Raw genomic sequence first — 12,925 nt, 5'->3', positions numbered from 1 at the left:
CAAAAAAAAAAAAGAAAGAAAAATTTAAAACCTAAACTGAAGAATTGCGGCCCAGCCCAGCATGCACTGCGCACCCAAGATGGCGGCGCCAGCTTTCCCCGGCCCAGCATGCATTGCGCTCTAAAGATGGCGGCACCCGGCGAACCCAGCTTTCCCCGGCCCAGCATGCACTGCGCAGCCAAGATGGCGGCACCCGGCGACCGCAGCTTTCCTAGGCCCAGCATGCACTGCGCTCTCAAGATGGCGGCACCCGGCGAACCCAGCTTTCCCCGGCCCAGCATGCACTGCGCAGCCAAGATGGCGGCACCCGGCGACCGCAGCTTTCCTAGGCCCAGCATGCACTGCGCTCTCAAGATGGCGGCGCCCAGCGAGCGGCGACCCCAGCTTTCCCCGGCCCAGCATGCATTACGCTTTCAAGATGGCGGCGCCCAGCGGCCGGCGACAGCCCGAACTTTTGCCGACTCAGGAACCGGCAGCTAGCGGCAAAGAGAAGCCGGAGAGTAGCGAGCAGCGATACAAGAAACTGTGTCGGGCCTGTACTGATTTCAGGAGTTGGATCAAGGAGCAGCGAAAGCACACGGTAGCCTCGAGTGCGAGTGTACGAGAGGAGAGACAGCTCTCTGCTCATTTATATAGACTTCTGTAGTGCCCATCGCATATAACACCTGCGATTCTCTTCTCTTTATATATATATATACTAGTAAAAAAGGCCCGTTTCTGACACAAATGAAACGGACACTAGCAAGGTTTTCCTCAGAGTGTGTAGTGTGTGAGAGAATGAGTGAGTGTGAGAGAGAGAGAGTGAGTCTGGGTGCGAGTGTGTCTGAGAGAGAGAGTGTGTGTGTGAGAATGAGTCTGGGTGTGAGTGACTGTGAGAGATTGAATGAATGTGCAAGTGTGTGTGAGAGTGTGTGCAAGAATGAGAGTGTGTACAAGGGTGTATGTGAGACACTGAGAGAGACAGAGAGTGTGTTTCACACAGAAACAGTGTGTGCGAGAGAGAGAGAGAGTGTGTGAGACGCAGACTCTCTGTGAGACTGAGTGTATGAGACCAAAAGAGTGTGTGAGTGGCTGTGTGACACATAGAGAGTGAATGTGATACAGTGTGAGACATAGAGTGTGTGAGAGTGAGAGAGAGAGAAAGACATTGACTGTGAGAGAGTGTGTGTGTGACAGAGATACCTCCCCCCCCCCCCCCCCGTCAGGGCCCCTCCTCCCTCTCTCTGGTGTCAGCCTCCCCCCCCCCCCCCCTCTCTCTGGTGTCTGAGTGTTACTGTGCAGGACGCTGAGCTCTGGCTGTGCTTCAAGGAACTGACCGATCCTATTTAATAGAATGCACCTCCAACATTCTGAAGCCGAGAAACCTCGTGTGGTTGGTCACTTCTGCTTGTGACGAACCCGGAAGTACGTGATGTCAATTCAGGAGATGGATACAGAGAGCAGGAATGCCTCAGCCATGCAGTCAGCTTCAGAATGTTGGAGGTGCGTTTTATTATATAGGAAAGGAACTGACCAATCCTATTTAATAGAATGCACCTCCAACATTCTGAAGCCCAGAAACCTCGTGTGGTTGGTCACTTCTGCTTGTGACGAACCCGGAAGTACGTGATGTCAATTCAGGAGATGGATACAGAGAGCAGGAATGCCTCAGCCATGCAGTCAGCTTCAGAATGTTGGAGGTGCCTTTTATTATATAGGAAAGGAACTGACCAATCCTATTTAATAGAATGCACTTCCAACATTCTGAAGCCCAGAAACCTCGTGTGGTTGGTCACTTCTGCTTGTGACGAACCCGGAAGTACGTGATGTCAATTCAGGAGATGGATACAGAGAGCAGGAATGCCTCAGCCATGCAGTCAGCTTCAGAATGTTGGAGGTGCCTTTTATTATATAAGATAGGATATATAGATTAAGATAGAGAGAGAATATGAGTGAATCCTGTCAATACAGGTATCTCACATATAAGTCTTTGCTCTCTCTATAATGTCCATCGCATATAACACCTGCAATTTTTTTTCTCTATAAACCTTTCAGTATAGATATATATCACATATAACTCATTTCTTTCTCTCTATATTGCCATGGGCAGTGTGAATCTGGCACGGATTAGCTCTCGTTCCCTATGTTTCTACCAGTCATATGCAAAAAAAAGAGTCCTTCTTGGGAGTATGAATCTTCTCCCAATCACAGGGTGCTTTATTATAGTTTCCAAAACATAAACCATAGTCTTAACTTTGGCAGATATATTCTCTTTACAGTTTTCCAAACATCCAACACTGTCTTAACTTTAACAGATATATAATTTCTGTAGTAGCTCAACTAAGTCAAACATAACTCTCTGTTAAGTCCACCATTTTCTTAGCACAGTTCAAACAAAAAAAAAAAACACAGTTGGCTTTTTTTAAATTCAAAATCATTTTTATTGAAATTTTCTTTGATTCGTATTAAATTTACTACTTTGTAGCTTCATCGCATGCCCCTTAGTCCTAGTATTTTTGGAAAGAGTAAACAAATAATTCACGTCTACCACTCCACTCATTATTTTATAGACCTCTATCATATCTCCCCTCAGCTGTCTCTTCTCCAAGCTGAAGAGCCCTAAATGCTTCAGTCTTTCCTCATAGGAAAGTCGTCCCATCCCCATTATCATTTTTGTCGCCTTTCTCTGCACCTTTTCTAATTCCACTATATCTTTTTTGAGATGCGGTGACCAGAATTGAACACAGTATTCGAAGTGCGGTCGCACCATGGACAGATACAAAGGCATTATTACGTCCTCACTTTTGTTCTCCATTCCTTTCCTAATAATACCTAACATTCTATTTGCTTCCCCCTCTCTGTATAATAAATAGTAATCTAAGGTGTTGAGTGCTGATTTTATTAATAGATGGATAATATAAATGTGCTTGGCTCTCATCGCACAGAGGTGAGGACACAAGCACGTAGGTGCAATAAAAGATATGGTCACCTGCACAGAAGCTGCCCTCTTCTGCAGTGGCACAGAGGCAGGGGACAGTTGCAGGATTCAAACCAGGGATCCCATTCCTGTTAGCTTGATTTGATAAAATATGAATAGGAAAAGAAGCTGCTTTATCCCGGCATCGGTCATAGCCACTGTTTTTCTGAAACAGGATGAGGAGGTGACAAGACCCACGGAGTGTCCCTTAGACAGAGAAGAGCTCGGTAGAAGCACCTGGGACTTCCTGCACACAATGGCCGCTTACTATCCAGATAAACCAAGCACCGCTCAACAGCAAGAGATGAAGACGTTTATTAATTTATTCTCAAAGTTTTATCCTTGTGAAGAATGTGCAGGAGATTTAAGAGAGAGGTAGGTGGTTGTATTTTTCACTTACAGAAAACACAGTGGTAAAGTGGTTAGCTTAGCGGAGTTTTAAAAAGTTTTGGACGGCTTCCTAAAGGAAGAGTCCATAGACCATTATTAAACGGACTTGGGGAAAATCCACTATTTCTGGGATAAGCAGTATAAAATGTTTTGTACTTTTTGAGGATCTTGCCAGGTATTTGTGACCTGGATTGGCCACTGTTGGAAACAGGATGCTGGGCTTGATGGACCTTTGGTCTGTCCCAGCATGGCATTACTTATGATTACTTGAGGATCATTGGAACCTGCAAATGTTGAAGTCTCCTCACTGTCTTTCCTTCAGAAAGATTCCTTTTCTCTCCTGATTTCCTCATTTTGCCACAGCCCGATCTTTACAGTTAAATGCACCTGTTATACTTTGGGGATTTATTGAAGATATTAATAACAACCTTTTGAAATGGTAAAAAAAAATGTCCAGGGATATTTTTGAAAACAATTTGTCTCATCCTGGAACATAGGACTCGGAATAAGGGGTAATGATAGTGCTGGGGCCGTTTGAGAACAGCAATTGTAACACGATCAAATTTGGCATAATCGCTCCACGGAGGACATACAGGAAATCTACTGTTGGGACATTTAACTATAAAAATGGGGCCGTGGTAAAATGAGGAAATTAGGGAAGAGGAGGAATCTTTCTGCAGGCCAATTCTATTTATCTGTCACAAAGATGACCTTTATTTAATAAACAAAGCAGATCTGTCAAGGAAACAGTTTCTCCTAGAGGCTCAAAGCAGGGCTGATATGTAGTGTACAGACGTGCGTTAGTTCGCATTGTCCCTGACATAAGGCTTTGCCTCGTTCAAGCGGTTATCAGAAACAGGTCCATATGAGGTAAATCACAGTCACAGGTTACAAAGCAACTAGAGAGCTCCCTCTTTCTTTGTGAAAAAGCAGGATAAGGCAGCCACACATAGGAGATGATGTCGGTACAGATCTGTTCCCAAATTGTAGTAAAGGCCTCATTGGGAACACTAAAAGGAGCGATTGGAAAGGTTAAAAGTTTCTACGCAACATGGACAATGTTTAAAAATACTACTAGGGGCGCCGTTGAGCAGGGTATGAAATAAGATGCAGTTTTTTTTTAATGTTTTTATTGATTTATACATATATAAAAGACAATAACACAGTTATACATCAGTAGTGCTAATGAATGACAATGTATGAGATAATAAAAAAAATAATCCAAACTACAAATAAGCTATATTACAGAAGTTAGACTAAATTAGGAAGCAGATGATTCTAGAGATGTATCAAGGGTTTTCCATATTCACAGTTTTTTTGATAAAGGTTGTGTAACTATCAGTTGTAAAACAATTGAAAGTAAAAAATCAAATAAAACTTTGGGGTATGTTTACTAAGGTGTGTTGGCGTTTCTAACGCACTTTTAAATTGAAGGCGCGTTAAATGCTAACGCATCTATACATTTCTATGGGCGCGATAGCGTTTAACGCACATAAACCATTTACGCACGTTAAAAACGCTAACGCGCTCATAGCGCACCTTAGTAAACTTAGGCGTTTGTCGTCTTGAAATTTAGTTTGAAGTGCTAAAGATTTCCAAATGAGATGTTTCACTGAAAGTTGTTCTTGAAATTTCAAAATTTGTGTTAACACGTACCGTATGTCCGGCCAAAGGATCTGGAGATCAGCACATTGGAAGACGATATGAACCAGAGAACCCACTTCAGTTTTACAGGACTAGCATGTATCTGAAGAAGAAGAAGAGCCACTTAGTAAAATGCTTGGTGTAAAAGAAAAAAACACGGATTGAGTAACGGATGGAGAAAGTGAGGCTCAAGGGCACCTTGACCATACCAGTTGCCACAGTTCATCAGAGATGTGATCCTGGATGTCAATTTCCCAAACCTTCTGAGTTTGAGTATTATAGTTTTGTTTGTTTGGTTTTTTTTACAGTTTTGGAATGATTTGTAAAAAATAGAAGCACTATGTGAAATAAAGCAATATTTTGCAATGAAATAAGGTGTAGTTTTACTGATATTTCCACTGATCCAGTTATTTGATTTGAGAGCATGTGGCAGCTGGAGCTGTTGCGAGTGCTTCTTCAGGCCACATTGAAGATTGCAGCCATCAGCAAGTCCTCGGTGTGTAGCAGGTTATGTCTACAAAGAAATCTCACTCGATGTTGTTTTTGCCAAGGCTTCAAGAAGATTAAGCAACTCCTGCTGTCCCCGCACACGATGGAGCATGGGAAGAGAGGGCAGTGCCTTGGCAATTGCAGTACTCGGTGAACTGCATAAGATTAAAGAGATGGTAGTGACTATTGATCATGTATTTATTATTTTGTTGCATTTGTATCCCACATTTTCCCACCTATTTGCGGGCTCAGTGTGGCTTACAATACATTGTGAATGATGGAATTACGATTTGTTACAACTCAGTTATGGATTACATTATGAGAAGTTATGCGGAGACAAAGTCAAAGTATTAAGGGAATAGGACAGAGGAAAAGAACAATGGAACAGTGGAAAGAGACAGCGGGAAACTGATAGGGTAATCGAACATTAGCAAAAGAGCATTTGGTATAACATTTTCTGTGAGTAACGGTATAAATGTGATAAAATTACGGGCGATGAGAGTTCAGAAGAGAATGTATTGGTGTATTTCTGAAACAGTGAGTGTGGACCGTGTGTTTTAATCCTTACAATAAATTTTGTTGAAGAGATGAGTCTTCAGTAGTTTGCGGAAGTTGGTTAGTTCGTGGATCATTTTCAAGTTGCGTAGTAGTATATTCCAGAATTGCGTGCTTATGTAGGAAAAGGTTGATGCGTGCAGCGCCTTGTATTTTATGCCTTTGCAATTAGGGAAGTGCCATTTAAAGACCTGAAACGTGAAATGGCAAATCAGACAGTCGTAACTGCCACAATAATTTGCCCATATTGGTCATTCTGGAAAGAGGCGAGGGTCAAGATGTGGCCTTCTTGAAAAAAAAAAAAAAAAACTACTTGCAGAGCTGATGGACTTTCAAATTAAGACGGCTAACCCTGGACTGTCGCATCATTTGCAAACCTCTTAAGGATCCACATTCCTAAAATGGCAAGGGACTATAATTATGATCCGGATGTTGGCAGCCTGTACTATCCACAGATGAGGATGTGCATTGACATCTTTGAGGACCCGGAGGCCCTGGGCATGTTCCTGTGGAACTCTTCTTCCATTGAGCTGGATGGCTCAGCCCTTCCTGTTCTACGTGGAACATGCAGAGACTCATTTTCAAAGCACTTAGACTTAGAAAGTTCCATAGGTTGCTATGTAACTTTGTAAGTCTAAGTGATCTGAAAATACACCTCTACGTGCTTTGAAAATGAGCACTTCATATCTTAAATTGGTTAAAACCTGGTGCAATGTTATGCCCGAGTTATTATTGCAGTGTGATGTTTACTCTTTTAAATAGGATTAAGACGAGTGGACAGTCCATGAAATTAGTACACAACACGTTTTAAAAAAAAACAGAGAAATTATTTTTCCACTCTGCTGTAATCCATCTTGAGCCGTACTTGGGTTAAGCAGAATAGAAGTGACCATATTAGATTACAATTAAAATCTCTGGAATTTGTTGCCATGGGGTGTGGTGAAAACAATTAACATAGCTTGGTTTAAAAAGAGGTTTAGGCAAGTTCTTGGCACAGATGTTAATAAACCATTATTAGCCATTCAGACTTGGGAAAGCCACTGGGTGTACATAAAGACTGGATCCTGCCAGGTACATTTGACCCGGACTGGTCATCGTCAGAGACAGGATACTGGGCTTGATGGACATTGTTCCGACCCGGTGTGGTGCATCGTTATGTCAGAGACCAGGGTACTAGGCTTGATGGACCAGTCTGACCTGTACAGTGCATCATTATATTGATAGGTGCTTTTAAGAGTTTGTGAACGTTGCTCAAGAATGATAAGAAAAGCCAGTCTGAGTCAGAACAAGGTCCATGAAGCCCAGGTCACAATTACCCAGCACATCCTGCATAGTAGATCTGTTTCTCATAGTGCATTTCAATCTTTTGTCTCGGTGAAAAATACATTATTCGGTCCTCGATCTTTCTGTTGCTGTTTTAATACCTGTGTGAAAATAACCTTAGCACTAAAAAAAAGCACATGAAGTGCAGGGCATCGGATCCCCTTTCTTTCTCATGTGTTCTCCAGTGCTCTGCGTCCTTTTCATCAGATCCCCTCTCTGCCTCGTGTGTGTTCCCCAGTCCTCTGCATCCTTAACTTCATGGCACTCAGGTCCCCTCTCTGCCTCGTGTGTTCCCCAGTCCTCTGCATCCTTAACTTCATGGCACTCAGGTCCCCTCTCTGCCTCGTGTGTTCCCCAGGCCTCTGCTTCCTTAACTTCAGTGTTTTTCGCTCCTGGAGATTTGAATTGCTGTCAGGGTTCTGTCTAATATTCTCTGACCGTCGCTATTTCTTTGTTCCAGATTAGTCAAAGCACAACCGGATACAAGCAGCAGGAGCAACTTCTCACAATGGATGTGTCTCCTGCACAATGACGTCAACCGGAAGTTAGGAAAAGCCCAGTTTGACTGCTCTAAAGTCGATGAGCGATGGCGATATGGCTGGAAGGATGGGTCGTGTGATTAGAATCAAGACTGCCACAATCAAACACTGTAACGAGATTTGGCCTTGATTGTTGTGTAAAAAAATGGTGCAATTTTATTTAAAAGAAACTCGAAATGAGTAGACTCTGCTTTTTCTGCTTTGTAAAATGAAAGATGAGTTCTGTGCTTGTGCTGAGCAAAAGCTTATTTCTAAGAAATTGTAATGAGAAATGTATTTTTGTATAACGGCAGTTGTTAAAAAGCTTGGGGGAGGGGATGCAAAGTGCTGATGTCATGTGATGCATGGGGAAGGTCACTGATAACGTAGTTGGCCACCAGCTGAGGACAAGAAAGCTGCTGATCCTCTTTCTCTGACATCATGGTCCCCTGCACGTGACGCTCAGGAATGAAGTGGAACATAAGGGCCGTGGATCTGGGGGGGGGGGGGGGGGTCAATAACAACACTATTGTCTTTGGAGTGCTGCTGGATGTACACAGTGCTGTGTTATATACAATAGTAAGTTTCAGCTACAAGTCCCTGCCTCAAAGAGCTTACTCTCTGAGGACCCAGGGCAGTAGGCAATAATGGTGATTTTTTTTCCCCAAAGGTCAGAAGGAATGTATGTGCGAGAAGTGAGATTTGAATTTGGTTCCTAGCCTTCTGCTCTGAGCACTGGCTCTCTCCTCGTCCCATTCCCTTAACTTTATATGAGACGTCTACTGGCTCTCTCCCCCCAATCACACGAGCTGGAAACTACAATATTGAAAATCACAAGTGTTTCCAAAAAGAGTAACCACAACTTACTCTGTCGGCACACAACCCAGTGTTAATAACGAACAAAAAGTGGAGGGGAAAAAAAAAGACCTCAGTAAGCAAACCCAAACTCTTAAGAAACATCTTGAGCTAGGGAGTACAACCGGCACTGGCCAAAAAAAACCCTCATACAAACAGGAAATATACAAAGGGCTGCAGATCAGAAGCATATCTTCCAAACAATAATAAGTCCATCAATCTGTACCCGACAGGGAAACCCTGTTTCGCATAACTGCACCAGGGGAAATAGTTCCTGTAACCAGGTCTCCACATACTTTAAAATGGCAATCGACATAAAGATAAGACTACTTACTGTTTGGAAGATATACAAAGGGCTGAAGATCGAAAGTATATTTTCTGTTTATATGATTGCAGCTTCACTCTGCATTTGTATTGTGGAGGTTTTTTGGCCAGTGTTGGTTGTATTCCCAGCTTTATACATTTGTGAGGAGCCTGAATTTACTTACTAATGTCTTTCCCCTCCCTCCCCCCCACACACTTTTTGTTAGTTCTTATTAACACTGGGTTCTGTGCCGACAGAGTGAGTTGTGCTTAGTCTTTTCGTGATTCCGTATTTCTGTTCCCATAACTTTATATGAGACTTCTACTGGCTTCTCCCGTTCCTATATTGACGTCCGCTGGTTCTCTCCTCCCATTCCGATAACTTTATATGAGACGTCCATTGTATATGCATTCCCTCAAAAGATGGGGCCCCCCCAAATGTTTTCACAAAAGCCAAATCTGACAAATAGAGGCAAACCATCAAAACAATGGCACAAGGCCAGATGTGTTGGAGGGCTTTATTGAAAATATAGAGCTTTTGGGAACGGGGCAAGACGGCATCAGAGTAAGACATGCTGAGAAGTCGCTCCTGCTAGATCTAAATATTCTCTTTAAATCTTCTTTTCATGCTGAAGCGTCGGGGCAAGATGAGAGGTTTTCCTCCTCCCTACCTTCTCTTCATTCTCAGCACCAGACTGCTATCACCAGCTTTGCAGTTCCTCTTATTATGGGTGAAGCTGCTGCCACAGAGCTAGGAAGAGCCCCAAATTGGCGAACAATGTTTTGCTTAGCCCAGCCGGTCCTGGGAATAGCGGCATTGGATTGCTATGGCCTAGGGAAGAGTCCGGAATGAGGTTTGGAGAACAGAGTACACCGGTACAATCAGTCCCCAAGGTAATTGATCTGGCTGTGCCATCTGGGAGTCGAAGGGGAGGCACTGTGGAGACCTATCTAATGCGGTTCAAGCTTTACCTTCATTTAGGCTGGAATCCTTGGTGAAGACCCATAGTGGTAAATTTGGTGCTTTGATCAGCCTTTGAAAACTTCATTTATTACCATTACAACTTTCTCAGTGAGTCAGCTGGAGGATATGGAAGTGAAACTACAACAACGTTCTCGGATTGATAAGCTGGAAAAGTCAGTGGACAATTTAAAAACTCAGGATAAGTTTTTATTCTTGAGGAAATTGGAGAACTTAGAAAATTCTAATTGAAATCTCAGTTGGATGTTTATCAGCAAAAGAACTTTGAACTAGGTTCCTGACTACTGTACTGGGTTATCCTGATTGTGCATCAGTGTCTACACCAAACATTTGCTATTTGCCGCAGATTACTAACTCTGATAATGGACAGACATCTTTTAATGTTGGAGTCGTCATCTGAGGATATTAAATTCAGATCTACTTTATTGGTTTTGTTTGTTTTCTATCAAGACAAAGAAGCTCTTCTGACACCAACTTCTATGGGGAAAAAAAGTCCAGGTATTTCCAGATGTTTCTAAATGGACTCAGCTTCGGAAAAAAAACATTTTTGGAATTATGACAGCATGCGCTTTCACTGGAGCCACTTTTTAGCTTAGATTTCCCTTCAAATGTAAAATTTATTTTCAGAGTAATAGATATGTCTTTCTTTTTGGAAGGGAAATGTGTCTCTGATTAGTCCCATCTCGCATTTGTTATTTCAGCATGTTAAAAGTTATGTAAGGGGCAGAAGCTGTTTATTTCTCTTGTAAATAGATACCATCTTCCTATGGGTTTCCTGATTCTTCCCCCCACTTTTTTTCAAATAAATTATCTTCTGATGTAAATATTAAATTTAATAATAAAAAAGAAATATAGAGCTGCTGAGTCAGGTTGTTGCACAACAGTGACACCCAGTGGCCAAATTTAGGACTCATTATTGCAAGTTCTTGAAGGAGTTCAGCTACATGGCCTCTGTCCAGGACTGTGACTGGACTAAGGAGACAGGGAGAAAAAACAACAACTCCTGGGCACTCATGATGTCAGATCTCAGTTCTGAGTGAGTCCAGGGCACCAAATATGTATCTGTCTAGAGAGAGGGACATGCTTGTGAACTGTGTGACTGAGCCTTACAAAATGAAGGTGAGCAGTATTCATCCTCAGGTTCTTCTCTGCTAGACTGCTCATAATCTGATGTCCTGACTTTTAAATGACAATATTCCACAGTGATACGTGCGTGTCTTTCTGTTGATACATCTATAAGACACATTGAGGGGCATAATCGAACGAAAACGTCTATCTCCATGGGTGTTTATCTCCGAGAACGGGTCCGTGAAGGGGCGGACTGAACCGTATTTTCGGAAAAAATAGACGTCCATGTTTTATTCGACAATTTGTGAGCTGGGCGTTTTTGCTTTTCAGCGATACTGGAAAATGAAAGCGCCCAGCTCAAAAACGAATAAATTTGTTTGTGGGAGGGGCCAGGATTTGTAGTGCACTGGTCCCCCTCACATGCCAGGACACCAACCGGGCACCCTAGGGGGCACTTTTACAAAAACCAAAAAAAAGGTCAAAGAGCTCCCAGGTGCATAGCACCCTTCCCTTGTGTGTTGAGCCCCCCAAATCCCCCTCAAAACCCACTGCCCACAAGTCTACACCATTACTATAGCCCTAAGGGGTGAAGGGGGGCACCTACATGTGGATACAGTGGGTTTGGGGGGGTTGGACGACTAAGCATTAAGCAGCACAATTGTAACAGGTAGGGGGGGATGGGCCTGGGTCCACCTGCCTGAAGTCCACTGCACCCCCTAACAACTGCTCCAGGGACCTGCATACTGCTGCCAGGGAGGTGGGTATGACATTTGAGGGTGAAAATAAGAAGTTGTGAAACATCATTTTTTTGTGGTGGGAGGGGGTTAGTGACCACTGGGGGAGTCAGGGGAGGTCATCCCCGATTCCCTCTGGGGGTAATCTGGTCATTTAGGGCACTTTTTGGGGCCTTATTCGTGAAAAAACAGGGTCCAGGAAAAGTGCCCTAAATTCTAGCTACAAACGCATACTTTTTTTCCATTATCGGCGAAAGGCGTCCATCTCTGTTCGGGTGATAACCATGCCCCAGTCCCGCCTTCACCACGCCTCCGACACGCCCCCGTCAACTTTGTACGCTTCCGCGATGGAGTGCAGTTGAAAACGTCCAAAATCGCCTTTCCATTATACCGATTTATTTGTTTTTGTGAGATAAACGTCCATCTCCCGATTTAGGTTGGAACTTGGGCATTTTTCTCGTTCGATTATAAGCAGGATTGTCCCATGGCCTGGCATTCCTGTTCATGGATCTCTAAACAGGAGAGAAACTTGGGGCCGAGTTATAGTTTGAAAAAAAAAGAGAGACCAGTGTTAATCATTCCATTCACTTCTTTCTCTGGGTGTTAGGAAGTTTTCGTTTTTCAACTGTGTTGTTTGAATAAAAAAACCAATGCAAAACTGTACAATCCCATTTAATACTCTTTTTTTACAGTCTCGCTTTTTGCTCTGTAGATTGAGCTGTAGTTAAACAGGATAACTGGTGTTTGTTGGTGGGTCAGGTTTTGGTGATGATTAGAAATTGCATTAAAAAGTGTTACTTCTCTCTGGTGCATTAGATTACATTAAAGGCTTCCGTTCCTCAATGACCTACACAGTTCCATGCAGATCACACAATCATAAAATATACCAGAATATACACAATAGAACTTGATCTAAATACAAATCATTCCACATATTTCTCAAACAGAACGTCCTTAAGCTGGAACGCACCGATAATGATAAAGCATTCCAAATTGTTGTGGCTTGATAGGGAATAGAAACCGATAATCGTTTTAGATATTTAACTGGGGAAAATAAGGGTTTTTTTGCCCTTGTACTAGCTGTCTTACTACTACTACTATTTAGCAT

General features: G+C 42.8%; 1 protein-coding gene across 1 annotated transcript; it reads left to right on the top strand.

Moving 5' to 3' along the window:
• Window positions 1–418: 418 nt before the first annotated feature.
• On the top strand, window positions 419–11,279 carry GFER (growth factor, augmenter of liver regeneration). Its single transcript, XM_030211994.1, has 3 exons — window positions 419–598; window positions 3,132–3,331; window positions 7,818–11,279. The coding sequence occupies exons 1-3, from the start codon at window positions 419–421 to the stop codon at window positions 7,978–7,980; spliced, it is 543 nt and encodes a 180-aa protein (XP_030067854.1). The 3' UTR covers window positions 7,981–11,279.
• The last annotated feature ends 1,646 nt before the right edge of the window (window positions 11,280–12,925 follow it).

This window comes from Microcaecilia unicolor, chromosome 8 (assembly GCF_901765095.1).
Source record: "Microcaecilia unicolor chromosome 8, aMicUni1.1, whole genome shotgun sequence".
NCBI lineage: Eukaryota > Metazoa > Chordata > Amphibia > Gymnophiona > Siphonopidae > Microcaecilia > Microcaecilia unicolor.
This window is presented reverse-complemented; position numbering and strand designations above follow the sequence as displayed.

What these genes read in the sequence shown, in the direction of transcription:
- GFER (XM_030211994.1), top strand. Translation starts at nt 419, where the DNA reads ATGGCGGCGCCCAGCGGCCGGCGACAGCCCGAACTTTTGCCGACTCAG. An exon ending in CGGTAGCCTCGAGTGCGAGT is followed by an intron (nt 599 to 3,131) that starts GTACGAGAGGAG and finishes TTTCTGAAACAG; the next exon opens with GATGAGGAGGTGACAAGACC. An exon ending in GCAGGAGATTTAAGAGAGAG is followed by an intron (nt 3,332 to 7,817) that starts GTAGGTGGTTGT and finishes TCTTTGTTCCAG; the next exon opens with ATTAGTCAAAGCACAACCGG.